Below are 24,589 nucleotides of genomic sequence, written 5' to 3'. Positions count from 1 at the left end.
GGTCCTGGTGAGGATGCCAGGACAAAGTGCTAGCTATCATGGGTCACCTGGTGAGATTTTGGAGATTGCTCTAGCTGTGAGAAAGCACAGAAAGCTAGTAGACCCAGATATCCTTATGGGATGGTCCTAAAACCTATATGCCTTGGGCAATATCAGCGTAAAACCAAAGGTGGATGGCTGGAAAACCACAGGCACAGCTCTGGGCAACCCTCCAGACCATCGTTGTTCAGCCTGCCAAGCCATTACAGAAGGGGAAAGACCATATGCAAATCAGGCATGAACTCACCGTAAAAGGGGCCGCCCAGCCCGAAATGATGAAAGCACACCATGTTGTTAAAACAGGAGAAGGAGAAGTTTAGTTTGCAGAAATAAGAAATAAGCCTTTGGATTAGCCTGAAAAAGAAGACGGGACTCAAAAGGGAGAAGCGAGATATAAAGCAGGGCAGGTGTCATTGAAGAACGTGGAGACAGAAAAAAGAAGCTGAACTGAAGAATTATAGATAGAACTGAAGAGGAAGAAGGTGGGAGGCAAGAAAACCACAGAGAAGAGATGAGGAATATGAAAGAGAAGGGTCAAAGATAACACCCAAATTACGAGCAGAAGATGAGAATGGGAGGGAAGAGGGTGGAAAACAAAGAACAGGAGCAGAGAGAGTAGGAGCAATAGTGGTAGCAGGGCACCACCCAGACCCATCTCTGGCTGAAGTGCAATATCACCAACAGACTCATTCACATCTGCCACTGCATGAAAAAAAGATTCCTTTCTTTGTACCTCTTGTATAAAAAGCGCCCACCACATGAATAAACCAGTCGCACTAGATCAGCATGCTGAATTGGCAAAAGAATACAGTATTCCTAATTGTAAGAGTGCTCAGAGATGAAAAAGGCAACATGGAAGCGCTTGGCAAAACAGAGCTCTTCTAAAATGACCTGCTCAGAATCAAGTCTGATGAAAATTGGGACACAGGGTGTGCTTAACATTTTCCTATTCTTTCTTTAAGTGAGGAAGCGTTCTATGCAAGAGCTCTGGAATGGAAAGATTGCCGTTTACTAGCCAAGTTGAACTTTTTCAAAGTGCTGTGAAGTTTCTAGTCCTCCAGGAAAATGTTATTTTGGATCGACTTAAATACAATTCAAGGTTATGAGTTTTAAGCCTGAGTTGTTACTGGTCCAAATGTGCTCTGATACTGTAAACAGGAACATGGTAACAGATGCATTTAGATTTTCAACAGCCTGAAACACCTGAATCATTGCTTTTCAGGTCTGCCAGCTATGTTACGCTCTCCAATTGTCCATATGGTAAAGGACATCAGGGAGGGGGCTGGAGGGGGGAGATGCGGAGGGGGGTGGTGGGGATGTATAAATATATGTGTGTGTGTTACATGTTCCGTTAAAGTGCCCTCTGGTAGCTTGAGAACATGTTCACATTCCAGTCTCACCTACACTCAGTGGTTTACAGGTACTTGCTGATGTTCCAGTCCAATCAGTGTAGTGAATTCTTCGATGATATTTCTTATGTACATAAACTTGCAAATGTACAAACCACCTTTTTAAAACAATAGTTACTTTCTAAAATCCTAATGTTCTTTAGTTATTTGAAAGAGATGTATGTGGAAATATTCCTCCCCCTTGGCTCACTTTGACCTAATGTACGAGAAGGACAGATTTACCTATTAGGTTTGTATCCACAGCACGATCATAATAATAGGAAAATGCATAAAAGGTGCGCCCCTTGATCTCATTTGGCTGGTGGAGATTTCCTTTCACGATCTTCAGAACTTCAGAATAGCAAGCATTGAACCCAGTCTCTCCTGCAGGGGAAGAAAGGCAGCAAGTCAGTAGGGAAGGAAGCTGTGCTGATAAAGCAATCAAATGTGAAATATCTGGGATAAGCAGATTGGTCACATACTTTCCAGTCCAGTTCAGTTCCTCGAAGTTATTTAGATGGTACCTTGTGTTACAAAATCCAGTGTTCCTGCCCTTGACATGTTCTCAAATACAAAATACCTGCCAGCGTTATCTAGCCACAAAGGAGTAACAGGCTTGCCCTGGTCTGTGGAATTACCCTTTGCACTATGTAAAGGTGGCACTTAAGTGAGCACCTGCATTAAGGACGTTGGGCGGGGCATTGTGCAGTGCCTATTTCCAATTCAGGAGCATGCAAAAAGAGTCACAATATGATCACAAGTGTATGAATGACTTACTGTCAAAGTTGAAACTCCTAGTGTGCCATGTAACAACCTCCATCAAGGGTTGTCATCTTGACACTCAATATACCGCATCAGCATTCATAAAGCTCTTCCCTTTGGCTGAGCATGCACGCCGAGTACAACAGAGTCTCCTGATTAACTCCAACTAAGCTCAACCTAGGTGAGAATCATCCAACCTCAGCCACTTGGCATGGCATTGGCCTCTCAATAACTCTCTGTACAGTGTGGCTCTGTGCCACCATTCATTCCGGGCCAGACTTCCACCGCACCTAGCAAGGGAGTGGTTCCCCCTTTAAGGTAAATGTATCAACCACTCCTGCTGCACCAAAATTCAGTAGCCTTTTGATCTGCTTTACTTTTGGGATGAAGCACTCAACTTTTTAACAGAGATTTCATCTTCCACCCAATGTATGTCCTTCGCTATTCTGCAAGATACTCCTCGCACTGTTATGGAACTGTATACTTCCACTTTTCTTAGATGTGCTCTTTTTTTCTCAAATGGGGTGAGGGAATTCAATCTTTACTTGTTTTGTCAAGTAGTTTAATGAATTTAACAAAAGGTAGCATAACAACATAGCACTATTTTTACAGCTTCCGTGTGGATGCAAGAGAAACTGAAGTATTGGTAAGAAACTTTCAGAACTGGTCATCTGGGATCACTCTAGTCAGCCCTGAACCGATTACACATTACAGTAATTATACATTTGTGCAATCTTGTTTTCAAGACCACACATCACCATCTTATATTGTAAGTAAGTAGCCATAAAAAAGTCAACCTTACTAATAGAACAAACTATTCACCCTGCAGAAAGGAATAATCAGAAATATACAGTTATAAGCCAGAATCAATTAGTAAAAATTGATAAAAACTGAATTATTGCCAACTAGGGGCATAGATGAAGATTACATGCATCTATAAATGCATTTGTTGGTAGTGGCATGGTTGGGATTCAAGGTGGGTTGGTATTGCAGGGGAGGATTATCAATCCATGCAATAGTATGTTCTATTCAAAAGAACTATTTCCCTCATCCACATTCTCTCTGTGTAAAAGCCATAGTGCCTCATGCTCCAAAGTGAGTCATGAAATAATGCAGCAAATCAAAGCTGATAGCAAGGGGCATCTGTTTAATAGAACTGAGGCAGTTTGCTAGTATGAAGCCCCCCCTGCCCTCCCTGAAGTAAACATTTCATCTAAAAGTGGGCATTTGCTCCAGTGAACTATTACCAGGAGTACCCAATTCAATTTTCCTCAATCAACTTTTCCACTCCTGCAATCACTGACTTGAAGGTAGCTTGGCAGAGCCACACTAAAGTATAAAAGGATCCCACCGCCAGTGTGGCCCTATGATGATTGAGAATTATCTATCCTGTGCTTATTCATCAGTGTACTTGTGCACCCTATGAAAAATATGTTAAACTGCAGTGGCTGAAACCAAGCATTTCTAGAGACCAACATTCAAGATCACTCCAGATACGTAAACACTTGGTTGGAGGCCACTGTCCCACTTATTATTAATTGTTAGATGGGGCTGAGATTGGTCTGCATATATCATCTTATACAGCAGTGTATTCGTATGGACACTGCCCACAACTTTCAGCACAGTGGAGAATAAGTTAGATTGTTTGGCCTCACTGGAAACCCAGGTCAGATTTCTCGCTCAACCTTTGTGAGACGAGCAAACTGTAAAAAGCTGCCCCTATCTTTATTATTCGGTGCACACATTGTATCTGATCGTGCTACTCTTCACCACAGTACGGGTCCATGCACACCCAATCTACTCTAATCCCTGGGCTGTGATCTTTATTTTCAGGCATTTAAGCAAAGAGGGGGGTATTGTCAAACTGGGTAGTCCCTGCAAACGGGGAGTCACAGTTCAATTTTGTACAAATTCGCACCCACATTTGGCAGCCAAGACTGAGAATAAAGAGCTATTTGACGGCCTTCTTCGATGACTGCCATGCAAGCAGCAGCCGAGGTCAAAGGCAATTACCTCAGCACTCATCAGTTTAGGAATCGCACTACCTGCAATCCACTGTGAAACAAACTGCAGCTGCACTGCCAAAGAATATGTCTCACAGTTCAGAGCATCCAGCCCCCATCATCCAACTTCCTTGTAATTGTGCAAAAGGAAACTCAACATCTTCCATTCTTCCAGGAGGTGTTGAACCAGCATCTTATCCAATTCTCTAAACATGGATGTGAGGCCACAGACAACACATCCAGCAAACACATACAAAAGGCACGTGAGAAGCACTATCTTGCTCAATACTACTCGCCCTATTATGGATAATGGTAGAGATATCCAAAAAAACAATGATCTCTCTCGAGCACATGCGAGGGGGAGAACTGGCAGTCCCATTACTACCCCATAAGACACAAGTGCTCCAAGTGGGAACAGGCTTGACTTGGTGCAGTTAAAACAAAGGTCCAATGTTTGGTGCTGTGTTTACTGGGCCTCGCATCCTCGTCTTTATACCCTACCCATACTTGCCATCTGCAGTTTTGAGGTAAAAAAAATGTGTACAAAAAAGCGAAATTAATTTGGCAAAGTTGCATTTGGCAAAAGTGTGGGATGTCCCCAACCACTGTAGTCCCGTAACCCCTGACCCTCCCCCCACCTCCAAATTATCTTTGCTGCCTCCTGCTCCAAGGCAGTTTCCCTGCACTCCCTCACCATGAAAACAGAAAAGGGATTTACCAGCTGACCAGCCGCTCATGGTTGGTTACCAAAAACGTATTAGTCTAAGGCCTCAAAGGTTTGCTGGTAGAACTCTTCTCAAATAATACCTATCCCTTTGGAACACCCCACAACTTCATCTCAGGCTACAGATGACCAAATGCGCAGGGTAAAAGCCCTGAAGATGAAACTGGTATGAATCGCTTTTGGCATTAAGGTCAACCTCTTCTCCCTGGACCCTCCATCTACCTTTCCATTAGGATTCCACATGCTGTGGTCTGGAGCCCCTTACAAAAACACCTACTAAAACAAAGAAAAATGTAGAAGCACACAATTAGGTCAATGAAAGAAAAATAGATATTCGGGGAATGTCACAACCAGTCTAATTAAGTATTCAGCAGTATTATTAGACTTAAATCTAGGCCTACCCACATATAACAAGTTATCTGTGCATATATGGTTCATGTCATGGATTGAGGGACAATAGACTCGCAGGGGAGGTGGGTCTTAACACTGCGACGAGGAAAAGTAGGACTGGGGGTAATGAAGATTACCGTCAATAATCCCAGAATTAACCCCATGTCCTTTTTCCTCGTCCCATTACTTAATCATGAGAAATAACAAAAAATGCAGGATCAGCCCGAGGCCAACCATCAATGAAACACTAATGTGACAACCAAAGCATAGACACCGGAGGCAATCCAAGGTCAACAACAGGCTATCTTAAACTAACAAATTAGCAACTGTGTCCACCAGTGATGGACTGTTAGACATATGTTGAACTACTGAGATTCTATGTCCTCAACCTGTATGCAGAAAGGATTGGCAAACGTCTGTGTAGGTGACCACATGGCTAAACTGCATTTCTGAGGTGAATGAACCCCCTGGTTCCCCTGCCCAGGAGTTAGACACCCCTGATGGGTCTATCCTGAATGGCAAAGGGAACAATACAATTTTGACATTGAGAAAAAACCTGCAACCACCTGGTTTTTATTTTAACTTTAATTTGTATTAGCATTCTTCTTAACGTTATAAGAGAACACAGAATTACAGCAAAATACTGTACTTAAAATCAAACCCCACACCCCCTCTCCTCCAACAAAACTTTGTGCAATGCAGGTCGTCCAGCATCTCTTACCACCTCAAAAGACGAGCTGGGGACCACAAAAGTATGAACCCTACATCCCTGAGAGATTCCTCACTTCGACCCGAGGCCGACACCCACCATGAGAAGTTTCATTTCATAATCATATAATTCCACCAACGAGGAACCGCCCTTGCCCACGCTCCCCAAAACACACACTCCCAAGCCGCGTTAAGGTCCTACTACAAGGCTCACTATGTCTCCATTTAAGAATGAACATGCCCCAATCCTGATGAAACAACCCCATACAATCATTCACCATCGCCGTTAATTTCTCAATTACAAATATATCCCAAAGCTTGTTCATCCAGGCTGCTTTGGTGGGTGTGTACCCACTCTCCCACTTCTGGACTCCCGATAGACTACCTTCGCAGAGCAGCGCCACAGTCTGGGGAACCGATACTCTTCCCTATCCACCTCAGAAAAACCCAACAGTATTGTAGCGGATCCATCGTCAGATGAAACCCAACTACTTCCTTTATCCAACCAAGGCAATCCGACAAATACATTTAAATCCAAGAGCATAGCCACCACATATGAAAGAGCACACCAAATGGCCACAGGCACTGGGGCACAGCTGAGAACCCCCACTATACATTTTAGAAAGTCTAAGAGTGTCCAAGTGCCAGCAATGGAGCATTTTAAAATGATGCTCCATGGTTGCTGTAAAGAGATTGCCATGGAACGCAACTTTGTAAATGTGATCTCAAGTCTTCTCACATTTGTCTGCACCAAACGGAGTTGCCCAATAATCTGTGTTTTTGCCTTCCCAAGGTATTTGCGCTCACCACAACCCTGTTGCAACCACCTGTTTCATGAAAAAAATCACTTACTGCCAGAACAGGTGGCTTCCAATTATGTAAGGTGAAGACGGTAGGGTGGGGTTTACAGAGAAAGTGCGTGAGGAGATGTGGAGGGGGGGGGGGGACAGTACCGATACACAGAAGGATGAGATGGGGTAGCACACTATGCATTTGCAATTCTGAAAAGTACATTTGTGAATACAGAACAAGAATATGATACAGGGTGGGAACACAGGGGAGGAAGGGGAAGAAGTTCAACCCAAGTCCAAAGTGGTGAGGGTAGAAGTGTAACTGACCCAGTGAGAGGCTGGAAAGACCAAGGGTGGGAATAACCGTGGACACAGCAGTTGGAACTGAGCTATGAGAATAATAATGAGTAGATACCAGAACCGCTCTTAACAATTACACACTTTACTGACTAACCGGAATGGATAGCTGAGGGGCAACTCTCTGGTCTGGTTAAGAAGACTTAACAAAAATTGTCAAGACTGAGTTTTTTTTACAAATTAACTACTCCTTCCCCAAAATTCCATCAACATCGAAGCAGCTCTCTTAAAAATCACTTCCAAATGACAATCGTCACCTGCACATCTCAATTATCTATAACAAACCATTTATTCCAACAATTGCATTTAAAAATTCTTAAAAACAACACAAAGCATCCAATTCCATGAGATTTAAAGAAGAAGGAAAGGTGACAGGAATCATTGAGATCATGTATAAAACTACTAGACAATGTTATTTTAAAAGAGTCAAGACAATCTTACCAGGTTAAATAAAGTGGAGACCATCCTGATGAAGTATTTAAAACAATGGTTGTATCAATGTCTTTTGATACAAGAGTGTCAAGATATTTAATAGATTTAGGAACCCATGCCATTCCATGTAAAGGAATATTTGAAAGTGACCAAACATTGGTTATCTGGGGAATTTCAGATTTGTCATAATTTAAGGTCTATCCGGAAAAGTGAAATCATGTATTGTAGCTACTAACTTGGAAATAGGCTATGAAGGATTAGATAAAGTGAAATATCAGCATATGCTGACAACTTAACCAATGTTTTCCCAATTTGTATCTCAGAAATGTTTTTATTAATTCCAATGTTTTGGAGAAGAGGCTTCAGGACTAAAATAAAAAGCATGGGGGATAGAAGGCAGCCTTGTCGGGTTCCTCTTGAGATAGGGAACCATTGGGAAGGTGGCATTAACAAAATGTAATGTATAAGGTGAAGAAAAAAGGACTAATATATTTTAAAAAGGTAGGTCCAATACCATGTCATTTTAAGGATAAAAAAATAAAAGACCACGATAGATGATCAAAAGCTTTTTCAGCATCTAGAGTAAGATGGAGTGGGGGGTGTAAGATTTTATTCAAGTATCTAGTTTATTAGCTAAAATGTCTGCAAAGATTTTTTTAATATGAGTTAAAGAGCTAGTGAGCTAATTTGTAGCAAAGGGTCTTTATCAGATTTGGGGAAGAGTATTGGCAATGCTTCTCCTTGTGCAAACAAGTGATGATAAAGTTCAAGACGTTTAGGGGAAAGTCTTTGAGAAGACTGTAAAAATCAATTTAATACATTGGGTCCAGGTGTTTTCCCTGTTTTAAGGTCCTGAATAGACTATTTCTGCGGGTGAAGACGGATTAGCGAAAAACACTGGCAAGACTAAAGGTTTGTTCAAGTGAAAATCTGATGGGTCCATAGGCAAGACAGATGGATGGCTCCACAGCACCACCTTGGAAGGGTGAAAGGGCAAATATGGAGGCTTACACAAGAGAGCCAGAACTTCCTCAACACGCCTGGCCGAAGTGATCGCAACCAGGAATGCCGTCTTCCAAGACAGAAACTTTAAAGAAGTTTGATGCATCGGTTCAAATGTGTGTCCATTAATTTTGATAAAACCCTACTTGGCTCCCGAGCTGGAGCCTTTGCTGGGGAGGGAGGGACGTCCTGAAGAGGCCCTTGAGGAACTCCTTCACGTGCCTATGAGACCACAGGGAGAGGTTGCCAGGAGCCATAGTATAGCGGGATATGGCGGCTAGATGCATGGGTGAGTTCAGACTTAGCAAGCAAGAGCAGGTAAGGCAGAAGCTGCAGGGCGGTGACCCGCAGCAGAGAGATCTTTTATGAATGGCACCACACTGTAAAACGTTTCTACTTGTGCTTATAGCAGGAAAGCGTTGATGGGGCCCTGGCCATAGCCAGAATGTTCTTGCATTCAAGAGGGGCGAGTAGCGTCCAAATTCTACGACTGCAGGAGCCAGACTGCCAGATTCAGAGATATGGGGTTGTGGGACAGGATTGACCCTCCTTCCCTGGAGAGAAGGTCTGGAAGAGGAGGAAGCTTGACGGATGGAGCCACTAACATACAGAGATGGTCTGTATAGCAGATCGGTCTGGCCCACGGCGGGGTAATGAGTATCATCCTGCAGCAGAATTATCCCAGTGTATTGATCACATGTAGCAGCAGGGGAATTGGTGGAAACGCGTACAGGAACAGGCCCTACCAAGGAAATGAGCAGGCATCTCCAAGGCTCTTGGATTCAGGATACCTGCTGGCAAACTTCTGGCATCTGGAGTTAGCTGCCTTGGCAAAAAGGTTGATCTGAAGGTGACCCCACTTGCTAAAGAGAAGATACCTGGGTCTCCTTGAGTTCACACTTGTGGCAGCACTAGCTCCCTGATGAGTCTGATGGTGTTGTGAACGCCTGCTAGATGAAACAGAACGAGGAACATCTGCTGAGCAATGGCCCAGTGCCACAGGTTCTGCGCCTCCCAGGAGAATGGGCGAGCGAGTCCAGCCCTGCTTCGTGATGTACAACATAGTGGTCACGTTGTCCGTGAAGACCAGGACTACCTTCACTTGGAGCTGAGGCTAGAAAGACTTCAGGGCCCAGAAGACTGTCCTCAGTTCTAGGACGTTGATATGCAACTCCTTCTGTTCTGGGAGCCAGAGGCCCCTGGCGTACAGCTGGTCCATGTGGACGCCCTAACCTTCCAGAGAGGTGTTGGTTCAGACTGTCGCCTGATGAGCAGGATTGTGAAAGGGAGCGCCCTTTGAGATGAGGGTGAATGAACAACCAATGCAGGGCTTGACGGAAGGCCGGATTGAGGTTCATCTTGTTCTGTGTCAGCTTGTGACTTGTTTCCATCCGGCATCCTTTCAGTGTCCGTTTTTATGGACTGTAGGGTGTCGTTGACCACCTTTTCCATGAGATTGTCACCATCGAATGGCATGTCTACCACCTTTGTCTGTACCACTGGGCGGAAATTGGTGGCTTTGAGCCAACCATGGCAGCGGACGGCCACCTCATTGCCCATTACCAAAAACCTGAATCTTTAGTGACAAGGGTGATGGTTATCACATGGTTGGAGGCTACCTCTCCCTTGTGGAACAAAGCAAGGGCTTTGGTATTTGTTATCCAGGAGGAAGTCAAGGATGGAGCCCAAGTTACACCAAATATCGGTCATATCTCGAGAGAATGGCTAGTGTGTTGGCTCCTTTGATAGTATATGCTGCAGTTGTGATGATACGCTTCCCGGTGGCATCCATCGTCATATCTCCCTTTTCGGGAGGAACCATAGAAGAGGAAGCTGGGTTATAGGATCTTTTCCTAGCCGCAGCAGAAACCATGGAGTCTCATGATGGTTGGGACCTGAAGCACTTCAGGGCTGCGTCAGGGACCCAGTACTTTTTCTCCAAGTGGGCCCTTTTTCCAGGGGCTGTGCTAGGGGTCTTCATGACCAACGGGCCATCCTCCCAAACATCATCCAGAATGGGAACCAAAACAATAGTCTTCCTGGAGGACTCCCGCCATTCAAAAAGGAAGCCTTCCTTCTTCTCTTCAGGAATAAGTGAAACAGCTCTGTAACCCGCAAGCTCATTGCATGAAACAAACCGATCTCATCTGGTGGAGAGTCCCCTGGAGGGCATCTCGACGTCAGAAAGCTCTCCATCTGCGGGAAGATAGTCGTCGAACTCGTCAGTCCCCTGCGTACCATGGGTCATGACAGTAAGTATCACTGTCTGAGCGCCTCTTGACCACAGGGGGAGACTCCAGTTCCCTTCTTCCCACCTACCCTTTAACCCTCTATGGGTCCCCTCCCATCACCCTCTGGTGAGGCAAAAAACCTTGGTGTCATCTTTGACTCCTCTCTCTCCTTCTCTCCTCACATCGCAGACTTTGCCAAGAAGGCCCACCATCAGCTGCACCGTCATGACCCTTACCCCTGGCCCTCAATGGCAAGTCAGCCTTCCGGTTAGGGCCAGGTCAAAGGCCTTAAAACCTCATCCAAGATTCTCTTGGAGTCCGTCCTGGCTCCTTTGGCGCCATGCTCATAACCATCATGAAGACTAACATTAGAATGTGACTATTTACTTTGGACTATTTAACTTGGGGGGGGGGGGGTGGGGGGTTCAGCCAACATGGAGGCACACACAGCTCAGTTACAAGGAACTGAGCTATGCGGTCTAGTCTTTTGGGTGTGGCAGGCTTGGGACTACTTTACCTGGACTACTTTACCTGAGACTATTTAAACCACACCCAAACGCTCACCGTGTCCAGTTCTTTGATGCCAGTTTACCTGAAACGAAGGACCTGCAGAGAGAGAAAGAACACTACGAAACTTACCTGGAACAGTATCCTGTCTTCAATCCATCTCCGACTTCCGTTCCACTCACCTGAAGGTACGAACTCCATCATCCGGCACCGTATGCATCCTGGAGTACCATAACCTGGAAAGAGGAGAAAGAAAGACAGCATTAGTAAGCGTTTACTCACGTTTCCTCCCGATCGAAGAAAGCCACACAATTCTTACCTGGGTAGTCATCGCCTGGTCAGTATCATCGCTGGAACATTACGGCGCTCGGCGAGGAACATCGCTACCTGCAAGGAGAGAGAAGACACCGGTTAGCAATATAAAAGGCGAAACAGCGCTGCGCATCGCGCATTACTCACTGGACAGCATCGCGCACACCGCGCTTTCGCCTATTGGCCCATGCTCATCTTCAAACTGCATGACAACACCAAAATACCTTTCCATACCTAAAAGGAAAGAAGCAAGACATTATTATTAAAACTAAGAGGAACATAAGAACTGCAAATAAAGACTCTAAAGCAGCAAACGTACGGAGTCGCAGCAGGCCTGGATTCCCACAGGGGGGCTTGCACCAGTGAAGTAACTTGGTCGCTGCTCGCCCCCCACATCTACGTGCCCCTGCCACGAGGAGCAGGACGGAGAATCCACCTTTTACAATATAAGACCCATCTTTAACCAGAGGCCTTACCAAGGGACCGGGAGAGGGTTTGAGAGTGCAAATCATCCAACCAGGGCTGGGTGGCGTCCCTCTGGATACCAAGTGAGCGTAACATGAACCTTCTCGGAGGCATTCTCCCTTTCCTCACCTTGCCCCAGAAACTCAAGGTCTCCAGAGCTTTGATCCTCTCTAGGCTGGACTTCTGCAACAGACTCTTTGTCAAGCTCCCTTTATCCTCACTTCGGCCCTTTCAACTAATCAAGAATAGGGCTGCAAGATTTATCATTGGCCCCAAGCCCAGGGGCCTCTCTACAGCCCTAAAACCTTTCCACTGGCTCCCGGTTGCTGCTTCTAGGATCAAGTTCAAGACCCTCTCCATCATCCACAAGGCCTTCTGTGGCCTGGGACCCCACTACATACAACTCTCTCTCCCCCTAAATACCTTTCTGTTAGAGCCCTTGAGTCTTCTAGCTCCAACTCTCTGAGGAACAGATGTTTCTCTAAGCAGAGAGCGGCGGGGGGGGGGGTGAATCTCTCTCCTCTGCAGGAGCCTCCCTCTGAAATCGTCTTCCAGCCCCTCTCAGGCTTGAGCCAGATCACCTTAAGTTCCGGAAGCTCCTCAGGACCCTCCTCGTCTCTTCTTCCTTACCTCTCACCCTCCCCGGCTAACACCCCGTCTGCTGCAGTGAATGGCTGCCTGGTTTCCTCTGCGTTCTATAGGGCACCTGGCTCCCCCCTACCCAGTCCACTCCACCCCTTGCACTTAGCATGTGGTCTCTCGCCCTCTTTACCCCATGCAATCCCTGGCATTTGCCCTTCCGGCCTCCCAGGAGGGCAAGTGCCAGATATAACGGTGGAAATGGTTACACCCTCATGCACCCTAGCACTTCGCATTTTGCGCTGACCTGCACCCCCCCTCCCTCACACTCCTTGTTAGTGCACTTGCACGATCAGAATGTTACAAGGCCTAGTAGGAGCGTTATTGTCATCTTTCTCCCTTGTCCCCGCCTTTTTTGTATTGTGGCGCCTTGAAACACCACTTGTTGTATAGGAGCCTTACAAATATCCAATAAAATAAAATAAAAAAATGCAACTGGCAATTGATGAGGGGCAGCTGGGGCTGGATGAGACGGTGCCAGCCGGGCACAGGAAGGCCTTGGAGGGCTCTTCGCTGGAGCAGGTATGCTGCCAGAAGACGCTGCAGAATTTCTGACACCAACGTGTCGAGAGTGGTCAAAATGTCCATATCGACATATCTCTAGGCGCTGCAAGAGCCTGTGCCAGGTCACGAGGCCAAGGGCTAGTAGGCACAGGTGGCTGGCGAGATGCCTGAGCCCCTGGTCAAGGCGCTGATAAAATGGGATCAGGTTCACCCTGACCGCCTTCTTGGTCAGAGTAGAATCCCTCTGGTAGATCCTCTTCAGAAGCACTGGAAACCTGGATCACTGGGACCGGGGGTGACACGCTGGGAGGATTCAATGGAGCCAGTGTGAAGAGTGGTGTGACCTTGGTGGGTCTTGGGAGAAATGCAAGAGCCAGGAGGCATCTCTCTCTCTCCAAACTAGTGCCAATAGGAAACAAGGCAATCACCGAGGCCTGTGGCGCAGGTAATGGTGCAGCCGATGGAGGCCTAGGCGGCGGGCCACTCTGGGAGTGGCCATAGTAGTAGTCGAAACGGTGACTCTGGTGGACGATCCTGTCGATGAGGTAGCAGTCTTCGTGGACGAAGTCGTTGACAGGTTAGTTGTCAACGGGGTAACAGCCTTGGTGGACGAGGTCTTCAACAGTGAAGCCGCTGATGGGTCTGATGTTAGACAACAGCCTTTTTATCTTCCCCCCCCGTGAAGTGTCCTCAAAGGATCTCAACCTATTGCCAGAGGGAGCACGCTCTTTGGGCCTACTGATCTTGGAAGAGGCATGACAGCGCACTGAGGTAGAGTCAGAAGCCCTTCCCTCCTCAATCCACGCCACTAACCTTCTATGGCCGTCTTTCTGCATCTTGGAAGAGAAGGCCTGGCAGATGGAACATCCGTCTGCGTCGTGGTCTGAATGCAAGCAGTAGATACATTTGAGATGCCGATCTTCAACGGAAATGCTTTTCAGGCTGCATTTCGAGCAGGCCCTGGAGAGGCTTTTTTTCGTTGCATCCGCCATGGAGCATGCAGGAAGGCCCAAGCCTGGGCCTGCGGCCTCAGACGTCCTGGAGATCCGACAATGGGCTGGATCTCGTCCACAACAGGTCCCCATCTCCGGTAGTCACACTGTGACTAAAGAATGTGAGACAATTTCTCACAAAAATAGGAAAACGTGATCGTAATTTTAAGGAGCGAAAACAGGAGGACTCCCAAACGTATGGTAAAAATCTAAAGATGACCACCAGGGTGGAGCTTAGGACGAATGTCACTGGCTGAGGCAGTATGACCCAAAGTGACACCAATAGGAAAAGCGACAAGCAGTTTTAGCTTTAAAGCAAAACTGCTCTAATATTACTGAGGATTCCCAGCCTGACGATGGATAATATTCATTTGCATGTGAATCCATGAAAGACCCCTTCCGTTTCATTCGCAATGTTATCAAAGTGATCTGACTGGGCATCACAGAGAGATTGGAAATGAGGGGGAAGCAGAGGATAGCCTCGAATTCTAGGAGGGTTTTCTGGAGTTTCCTGCTGGGGTTGAGGGTGTATGTCATTCAGGAGACATAGAAAAATCTTTTGGCTTTCCCTACTTCGGCCATGTAGGCTCTGATCTGCCTGGTAGTGTTGCTGTTGTTATGAGGAGTGCGGGGGGAGTGTCAGCCCACCAATTACCTTCCAGGCAGTGGGTGAGAGATTTGAGGGAGAGGGTGAACCACTTTGCAGAGCAGCCAGGTCTGTGGGAGGAGAAGGATCTAAGTGGGGTGAGGGCATCCGAGAGCCATAGGCCGAAGAGGTCAATAGAAGGTGTCCCTCTTTGGGGAAGGTGGGTGGGAAAAAAGGAGAGCGGGGAGTTAGCCAGTTCTGGGGAAAACAATGACCTTGTTCCAAAGGGAGAGCTATTGATATTGATATTTTATTTGTTTCGCGCTCATACACATGTTTCAGAGCACGGTGTGGCGAGGCAAGGGAGGGAAACAAAGGAGTACAAAAACAACTATCTTACTAGGCCCTGTGCCATTGAGAGCGTGCAAGTGCATGTGAGAGAGAAAAGGGAAAGTGCATGGGGGGGGGGGGGGGAGTGGAAAGAGCTGAGCAAATGAATAAAGATACATAATAAGGAACAAGTTACTTACCTGCAACTGTTCTCCAGCGTGGGTCTGGCATGGCTTCACATGCTAATGAATATTCCTCGTCGTCAGGCTGGGAATCCTCGGTAAAAGAAAAACTGTTTGTTTCTTTTCGAAACTATCTTTCTCCTATAAATCAATCCCTGAGCTCTGGGTCATACTGCCCACAACCAATGACTGCCCTCTACCTAAGCCCCTCCTCTGGCAGCCATCTTCCGATCTGGTAGCACTGAAAATGGCAGTAGGACCAAGAGAAGAGCCGCAGAGGGGCAGGCGGGAGGGTTTGCATGTGAATCCATGCCAGACCCACACTGGAGAACAGTTATAGGTAATTAACTTGTTCCTTCTCCAGCATGGGGTCTGGCATGGATTCACATGCTCATGAATAAAGAATACATAGCAGTACACACATGCACAACCATGGGAGGTGGCAAGGCTCAAAGGAAGCAATCTCTTACCTCCTCACCAGGCTCACCTTCAAGCGAACAGATTGCGCAGCACTGCTTGGCCGACTCTGGACTCCCCCCAGGAACCCTTTTTCGACGCAGTAGAATCTCGTGAAGGTGTGCGTCGACCTCCACATTGCAGGCCTGCTGATGTCCAGCAGGGGCATACCAGACAGGAACGCAGTCGTAGCAGCGCTCGCCCTGTTAGAATGGGTTCTCGGACGGCCAGGCAACGGTCGGTTTGCCAACTGGTGACAATGGGTGATACAGCCGGAGAGACACCTGGAAATGGAAGCCTTGGACTGGGCCTTCCATTGGTTCACAGGACCAAAGTTCACAAAAAGCCGAGAAGTTTTCCGGAAACTCTTTGTGCGGGCCACATAAAACATAAGCGCTCAAGCCACAACCAGCGAGTGCAAAGTCCTTTCAGCCAGCGACGAAGGCGTCAGAAAAAACACAGGTAACACCAAGGGCTCGTTAAGATGAAAGTCCGACGGCACCTTGGGCATGAAGGAGGAGTGCATCCGCAGCACCACCCTCGTCTCGTGGAAAGTCAAGTAAGGTGGTTTACAGGATAGGGCCTGGATCTCACCCACTCGTCGTGCAGAGGTGATGGCCACGAGGAAAGCTGTACTCCACAACAGAAATGTAAGCGGAGCTGTATGCATAGGTTAAAATGGGGCCCGATGAGCCTAGGCAGCACCATGTTGAGTTCCCACGCTGGGGCAGGAGCCTTTACCAGCGGGAACGAGCGGATCAGTCCCTTGATGAATTCCTTGACCAACTGTTGCAACCACAAGGAGGGTCGTCCTGGGGATCTGGTGTAGCAGGAGATAGCCGCCAGATGAACCTTGATAGAGGCGTGAGCCAGCCCTGACTTAGTCAATGACAGTAAATATGGAAGTACTTGATGGGCCGTGACCCTAAGAGGGTACATCTTCTGCGCACTGCACCAAATTGCGAAGCGCTTCCATTAGTGTCCGTAGCATTTCAAAGTAGATGCCACACTGGCCTTGGCGAGTATCTGCTTGCAGTCTGCTGGAATATCGTAGCACCCAAACTCTAACGCTGCAGGAGCCAGGCCTTCAGGTTCAGAGACCCCGGGTCGTGGTGCAGAATTGCACCTCCTTCCCTGGTGAGAAGATCTGCAATAACTGGCAGCTTGACTGGAGGCGACGCTGACCTGCTGAGAAGGTCTGGGTACCAGATCTGCCTCGGCCACTCTGGTGCGACGAGGATCATCCTGCACCGGTACCATCTGTGTTGATTGATGAAACAGGCCCTTCCAAGAGAATGAGAACGCGTGCCCCTTGCTCCCCGGCTGGGGGAACATGCTGGGGAACATACTGGCAAACATCCAGCACTTGGTGTTCGTCACTGTCACAAACAGATCGATCTGGGCACTGCCCCATTTGAGGAAAAGGTTGTCCACTTGGTCCCGGCGAAGGTCCCACTCATGGCAGGAGCGCTGCTCCCTGCTGAGAGAATCAGCGACAGTGTTCTGTACTCTCGCCAGGTGAAACGGAATGAGGAACATCCCACTGGGCGACGACCAAGTGCCACAAGCTATGCGCCTCTTTGGAGAGCATTGTGTGTAAAACATTGTGGTGGTATAGTACGTGAAGACCCTCATCACTTTGCCCTTGAGGGATGGCAGAAATTACTTGATGGCCCAAAGCACTGCCTGTAGCTCCAGAACATGGTTGTGCAGCGCCTTCTCCTGCGGCAGCCACAGGCTCCTGCAGCGGGCGCAACCTGCAGAGCCGAATCAGGTATATGTATGACAACATCATGCCGAGTAGAGACTTGATGGTCCTTACCGTGGCAATCTTTAGTGCCAACAGCCGTTCCACTTTGCCCAAGATGGCCAATAGCCTTTCCTCCGATGGTGATGCCAGGCATGACACTGTGTTGAGCCTGGATCCCAGGAACAGCGCGTCCTGCAATGGAGTTAAGCAGGACTTTGCATAATTCATTGAGAACCCCAGTTCCGTCAGCAGGCGGATGGTCCATGCCATGTGGTCGATGGCGATGTCCTTTGACCTGGCACGGATAAGCCTGTCGTCCAGCTAAGGGTAAATGTGGATCCCTTGCAGTCGTAGATGGGCCGTCACCATCGCCAAGCACTTGGTGAAGACTTTGGGCGCGGATTTCAGTCCAAAAGGAAGAGTCTTGAGCTGATAATGCTTCCCTTGAACGACAAAGCGTAGAAACTCCCGGTGTCCTTTGTGTATGGGGGCGTGGAAGGAACAAGTTACTTACCTGTAACGGTTGTTCTCCAGCATGGGTCTGGCATGGATTCACACGCTCATGAATATTCCCCGTCGTCAGGCTGGGAATCCTCGGTAAAGAAAAAACCAGTATCAGTTTCGTTTCTGATCTGTCTTTCGTAGTAATAACCAATCACTGGTCTCTGCGTCATACTGACCACAGCCAATGACTGCCCTCTACCTAAGCACCGCCTCTGGCAGCCATCTTCAGATTTGGAAGCACGTTAAGTGGCAGTATGACCAAGTGAAGAGCCGCAGAGGGGTAGGCGGGAGGGTTCGCATGTGAATCCATGCCAGACCCATGCTGGAGAACAACAGTTACAGGTAAGTAACTTGTTCCTTCTCCAGCATGGGGTCTGGCATGGATTCACACGCTCATGAATAAAGAATACATAGCAGTACACACATGCACAACCACGGGAGGTGGCAAAGGCTCAACATTAAGCAGTACATCAAACTCAACATTAAGCATCTTACCTCCTCACCAGGCTCACCTCAGGCGAACAGGTTGCGCAGCACTGCTTGGCCGACCCTGGACTCCTCCCTGGAATCCCGATCGACGCAGTAGAATTTCGTGAAGGTGTGCGTCGACCTCCACGTAGCAGCCCTGCATATGTCCAGCAGGGGCACACCAGAAAGGAACGCCGTGGTAGCTGCGATCGCTCTGGTGGAATGGGCTCTCGGACGGCCAGGCAGCGGTCGGTTTGCCAACCGATGACAGTACATGATACAGCCGGAGAGCCATCTGGAAATGGAAGCCTTCGAGAGAGCCTTCCCCTGATTGACAGGTCCAAAGTTCACAAAGAGTTGTGACGTCTTCCGAAAACACTTCGTGCGGTCCACGTAGAACTTCAGCGCTCTAGCCACATCCAGCGAGTGCAAAGTCCTCTCAGCCGGCGACGAAGGCGACGGGAAGAACACAGGCAACACCAAGGGTTCGTTGAGATGGAAGTCCGACGGTACCTTGGGCATGAAGGAGGGGTGCGTCCTGAGCACTACCCTCGTGTCGTGAAAAGTCAAGTACGGGGCCTTGCAGGAAAGGGCCTGGATCTCTCCCACCCGTCGTGCGGAGGTGATGGCCACAAGAAACGCTGTTTTCCACGACAGAAACTTCAACGGGGCCGAGTGCAGAGGCTCGAACGGAGGTCCCATGAGCTTGGTCAGCACCACGTTGAGCTCCCACGCCGCGGCCGGAGCCTTCACCGGCGGGAACAATCTGAACAGTCCCTTCATGAACTCTTTCACCAGACGATGAGACCACAAGGACGTCCGGCCCGTGGTTCTGGTGTATCGGGAGATCGCAGCAAGATGAATCTTGATGGACGCGTGTGCCAGTCCAGCTTTGGCCAGCGTCAGCAGGTACGGCAGTACCTGGGGAGCCGTAATCCGTAGAGGGTTAATCTTCTGTGCGTGGCACCAGACAGAGAACCTCTTCCATTTGTGTCCGTAGCATTTAAGAGTCGAGGACGCCCTGGCCTTTGCAAGAACCTCTCTGCAGTCGGCCGGTATGTCGTATCCTCCAAACTCTAGCGCTGCAGGAGCCAGGCCTGCAAGTTCAGCGATTTCGGGTCGTGGTGGAGGATGGCGCCTCCTTCCCTGGAGAGTAGATCCGCGTCCACCGGCAGCTTGATTGGCGGGGACGCTGACAAGTCCAGAAGGTCCGGGAACCATATCTGCCTCGGCCACGCAGGTGCGACGAGGATCATCCTGCACCGTGACCTCTTGAGCTGGTTGACGAGCCGGATTAGCAGTGGCAAAGGAGGGAACGCGTAGAGGAACAGGCCCTCCCAGGGGAACGAGAAAGCATCGCCCATGCTCCTCGCCTGGGGAAACCTGCTGGCGAACCTCCGGCACTCGGAGTTCGTCGCCGTCGCGAACAGGTCGATCTGGGGTGTGCCCCACCGTCGGAAGAGGCGATCCACTAGATCCTGCCATAGTTCCCACTCGTGGCACGAGCGCAGCTCCCTGCTGAGTGAGTCGGCGATGGTGTTTTTTATCCCTGCCAGATGAAACGGCACCAGAAACATCCTTTGGGCGACGGCCCAATGCCACAGGTCCTGCGCCTCCTTGGACAGTGCTGGGGACCTGGTTCCGCCCTGTTTCCTGATGTAAAACATGGTGGTGGTGTTGTCGGTGAAGATCCTCACCACCTTGCCCTTGAGGGACGGAAGGGAGGACCCGAGGGCCCAGAACACTGCACGGAGCTCCAGGACGTTGATATGGAGGGACTTCTCCGTCGGGAGCCAAAGGCCTCTCGCGTGCAGATTTTCGGTGTGCGCTCCCCACCCTTCCAGGGAGGCATCCGGGGTCACCGTCTCCTGGTGGTCTGGGGTCTGGAAGTCCATGCCCGCCGTCAGATGCGCGCGGTTGCCCCACCACCGGACCGCTCGGCGGAAACTCTCGTCGAGTGTGATCCTCTCCTCGAAGCCGCCCGTCGTTTGGATCCAGCGCGCGTCCAGGAACTCCTGCAATGGGCGCATCCGGAGCCTGCACATGGGAATGAGGTAGATGCAAGAAGACATCATTCCGAGGAGGGACTTGATGGACCTCACCTTGGCCGCGTCGGAAACCAACATCCGCTGTACCTTGCCCAGGATGGACCTGGTCCTTTCCTCCGACGGGGAGGCCAGAAGGGACACTGTCGAGCTTCGCTCCCAGAAACAGTGCGTTTTGCGCGGGTACCAGGTGGGACTTGGCGTAGTTCACGGAGAATCCCAGGTCCGTGAGAAGTTGGACGGTCCTTGCCGTGTGCTCCACGGCGAGCTCCCTCGTCTTGGCTCGGATGAGCCAGTCGTCCAGGTAGGGGTAGACGTGGATCCCCTCGCGGCGCAGCTGCGCCGCCACCGGTGCAAGGCACTTGGTGAATACCCTGGGTGCCGACCGTAGTCCGAAGGGGAGGGCTTTGAACTGGTAGTGACGCCCTTGGACCACAAACCTGAGGAATTTTCGGTGCCCCTTTAGGATGGGAATATGGAAGTAGGCATCCTCCAAATCCAACAACGACAGGAAGTCTCCTTCCTCCAGCTGACCCAGGACGTGCTGGAGGGTGACCATCCGGAACTTCTGCGCCTTGATGAACTTGTTCAGACGTCGCAGGTCTAGGATGGGGCGCCATCCTCCCGTCTTCTTCTTCACGAGGAAGTATCTCGAGTAAACTCCGGAGCCCCGAAGCCTCTTTGGGACGAGTTCGATGGCGCCCTTCCTGAGCATCGCCTTTACCTCCAGGAGAAGCTGAGGGACGTGAAGCTCTTTCCTGGCCACGGGGGGGACGCGCGGGCACCTTCTTTGAAACTCTAGCGCGTGGCCCCGGGCTAAGGCGTCCAGCACCCAACGGTCGGTGGAGATGGACTCCCACACGCTGACGAAGCTCGCCAGCCGGCCTCCCACCGGGGTGCTTCGGTGGGGGCCCGACCCCACGGCCGGTTCAATCCTGTTTCTACGAGGCTTTGCCGCCTTGACCTCCTTGGCGACGACGGCGGGGTCCGCCAGACTTGCCTCGTCCTCTGTAGGCCTCCTGAGACGACGAGCGGGCCGCTTGACGGTAGGTGGAGAAACCGCCGCCGGAACCTTTGGAGGCGCCCTTGCCTCCGCTGCTCCGAAAGGGCGTCCGTCGTTGCTGCAGAACCCCAAGGGCCCGGGCCGTCTCAGTGTCCGCTTTAATGGCCTGAAGGGAATCGTCCACTGTTTTCCCAAACAGGTTGTTCCCATCGAACGGCATGTCCAGGACTCTGGTCTGTACGTCTTGACGGAAGTCCGTAGCCTTGAGCCATCCACGCCGCCTAAGGCACACGCCGTTGCCCAACTGGCGAAACCCAGTGTCGGCGATGTCCGTCGCAATAGTGATGGCGTGGTCCGACGCCACCTCACCTTCCTGTAGGATCTCCAGGGCATCCGCCCTCTTGTCGTCCGGTAGGAAGTCCAGCAGGGGAGCCAGTTTGTACCATAGCTCCCTGTCGTAGCGGGCCACGATAGCAAAGGCGTTGGCCGCTTTAATCGTCGTCGCTGCAGACGAGATGACCCTGCGTCCCATAGCGTCCAATTTCTTTCCCTCGCCGTCCGGTGGGGAAGTCGATGTGGAGGCCGCACCCCCCCCCGCTTTCTTCCTGGCCGCCGCGGAGACGACGGAGTCCGGGGTAGGCTGCGCCCGGAGGCACAGGGGGGCCGCGTCCGGGACCCGGTACTTCTTCTCGTACCGGTCTCTTCTAGCTGGCGTCGTGGAAGGGTTCTTGAGGAGGGCGAGGCCCTCATCCCAAATGTCGTCCAGTAGAGGCACCGCGAGGACCGTCTTCCTCTTGGCCTCGCGCCGTTGATAAAGGAATCCTTCCTTTTTCTTCTCCTCAGGGCAGAGTTGGAAAAGCTCGGATGCCCTGGCGATCATGGAGTGGAACGATCCAATCTCGTCGGGCGGAGAAGCCCTGGTGGGAGGTGACGACGGTAGATCCTCGTCGTATACCTCGTCGTCCGTACCCGTCGCTGCCGTGTCAGTCCCCGTATCATCCCCTCGGGTGGACGGGGAGGAGGGCTGGACGGGGCGCGACGGCTGAAAAGGAGGTGGAGGGTGAATCCTTTTCTTGGGCGGGGGAACACCAGAAGGTCCCGGTTCAGGATCCCCCGACGGGAGAGGTTCCTCCGTCGGCAACGGTAGTCTCGTCCTTATCTCTGAGCATAAGGACTGTATAGCCAACAAAATGGCCGCCGAGTTGTCTTGCGGCGCTGGCAGAGGGGAATCCGACGGGCGATCAGGGGCCCCGTCGGCACCCTCGACGATGTCGTCGTCACCTGCGTCGGGATCCATCCCGACGGGCCGGTCTTCTTCCACGCCAAGGCCGTGGCTTAAGACCTCGATCAGCTCTTCCTCCGAGGTTGAGGCCGAATCTACGACGACGCCCTGCCCCCCCTTTTTCTTCCCCGCCGGGGATTTCACGGGGGTCCTATCGATGGGCACAAAAGAGGACTCCCTCCGAGGTGGCAGGGAGACTCTGAGCCCCGAGGTCGCCACCACTGGTGTAGCCTCCACAGGCTGAGCCAGGGCCGCCGCGACAGTATCGATAGAGTGCTTGGCCGGATGGATTAAGGCCTTCACCACCTTAGGTGCGCTCACCGCCTTATCCTTGAGGGGGGGGGGGACACTGCCTCGCTCCCCCTCAGATGGGGCCTTCGAGCTCTACCGGGGCCTCTCCAGGAGCTTCGCCGGGTGCTCGCCCTTCCTCTTTCCCGACCCAGAGCATTGGCTCGTTGAAGGTGCCGGGAGGGTGCGCCCTGCCTGGCGCCCGTAGAGCCCGACCGTTCGGCGCTCCCGGTGCCAGCGGACTCGCGGTGCTTGGCCTTGTGTTGGACCCCCGTCGCCGGGGCGTCCTCAAAGGTCTTAGAAGACCGCTCGGATTTCTTCCTCTTCTTCTCGCCTGACGGGCTCTTCCCTTCCAGCCAGTTGGCGAGACGTTGATGGCGGTCCTTCATGGTCCGCTCCGACATATTGCCGCAAAACGCACAGTCCTTCTCCACGTGCGTCTTGTCCTCATGTAAGCAGTAGAGACAAAAGGAGTGTTCGTCCTCCTTAAAGACGTTCTGCAGCTGGCATCCAGGGCAGATCCTGAACAGCTTTCCGGGCGTCGAGCTTCCCTTCTCCTGGGCCATGTCCGGGCCTGAGAAGCTTCTGGAGTCCTCCAAAAGCGTAGCTCGACGAAATCTTCACCCTTGAGGGGCGCAGACGAATCCGACACGGGTCCCCGTTGATCGGATGGAGAGTCGGTGGAGCTTGAGGCTCTTTTGACCGAAAAAACGAAGTTTTTGAGAAAAAACGTGAAAAAATAGCACTAACGCTCGAGAGCAATAGCACGAGGATCCCAACACATGAACGTGCGGTAAAAATCTGAAGATGGCTGCCAGAGGCGGTGCTTAGGTAGAGGGCAGTCATTGGCTGTGGTCAGTATGACGCAGAGACCAGTGATTGGTTATTACTACGAAAGACAGATCAGAAACGAAACTGATACTGGTTTTTTCTTTACCGAGGATTCCCAGCCTGACGACGGGGAATATTCATGAGCGTGTGAATCCATGCCAGACCCCATGCTGGAGAAATACGTGTCCTCTAGATCCAACGACGACAGAAAGTCCCCCGCCTCCAGCTGGCCAAGTATGTGCTGAAGCGAGACCATCCTGAACTTCTGGGAGTTGATGTACTTGTTTAGTTGTCATAGGTCGAGAATGGGCCTCCATCCCCCAGTCTTCTTTCTTACGAGAAAGTACCTTGAGTAAACCCCAGAGCCCCGGTGTCACTTTGGAACAAGCTCTATCGCCCCTTTTCTTAACATGGCCCGGACCTCCAGCAGCAGCTGAGGGATGTGTAGTTCCTGGCTGGCAATCGGTGGTATTCGCAGACACTTTAGTTGAAACTCAAAGGTGTGTCCGTGCACGAGAACGTCCAGCACCCATCTGTCTGTGGAGATGGTCTCCCACATGCCGACGAAGTTCACCAGCCGGCCACCCACCGCGGTGCAGGGGTGGGGGCCTGACGTCC

General features: G+C 50.5%; 1 protein-coding gene across 7 annotated transcripts in view; it reads right to left on the bottom strand.

Annotated features, from left to right (window-relative positions):
• Window positions 1–24,589, bottom strand: part of ENTPD5 (ectonucleoside triphosphate diphosphohydrolase 5 (inactive)) — a 786,147-nt gene that overhangs the window by 97,905 nt on the left and 663,653 nt on the right. For all 7 annotated transcript variants that reach the window (XM_069637650.1, XM_069637644.1, XM_069637649.1 and 4 more), the window contains one exon: window positions 1,671–1,811. In XM_069637650.1, the coding sequence (XP_069493751.1) occupies window positions 1,671–1,811 (141 nt within the window). The remainder of the gene's footprint in view (window positions 1–1,670; window positions 1,812–24,589) is intronic.

The sequence above is a fragment of the Ambystoma mexicanum genome, chromosome 14, assembly GCF_040938575.1.
Source record: "Ambystoma mexicanum isolate Mex_15411 chromosome 14, UKY_AmexF1_1, whole genome shotgun sequence".
NCBI classification, from domain to species: domain Eukaryota; kingdom Metazoa; phylum Chordata; class Amphibia; order Caudata; family Ambystomatidae; genus Ambystoma; species Ambystoma mexicanum.
The sequence above is the reverse complement of the archived record's forward strand: the minus strand, read 5'-3'. Positions and strand labels throughout refer to the sequence as shown.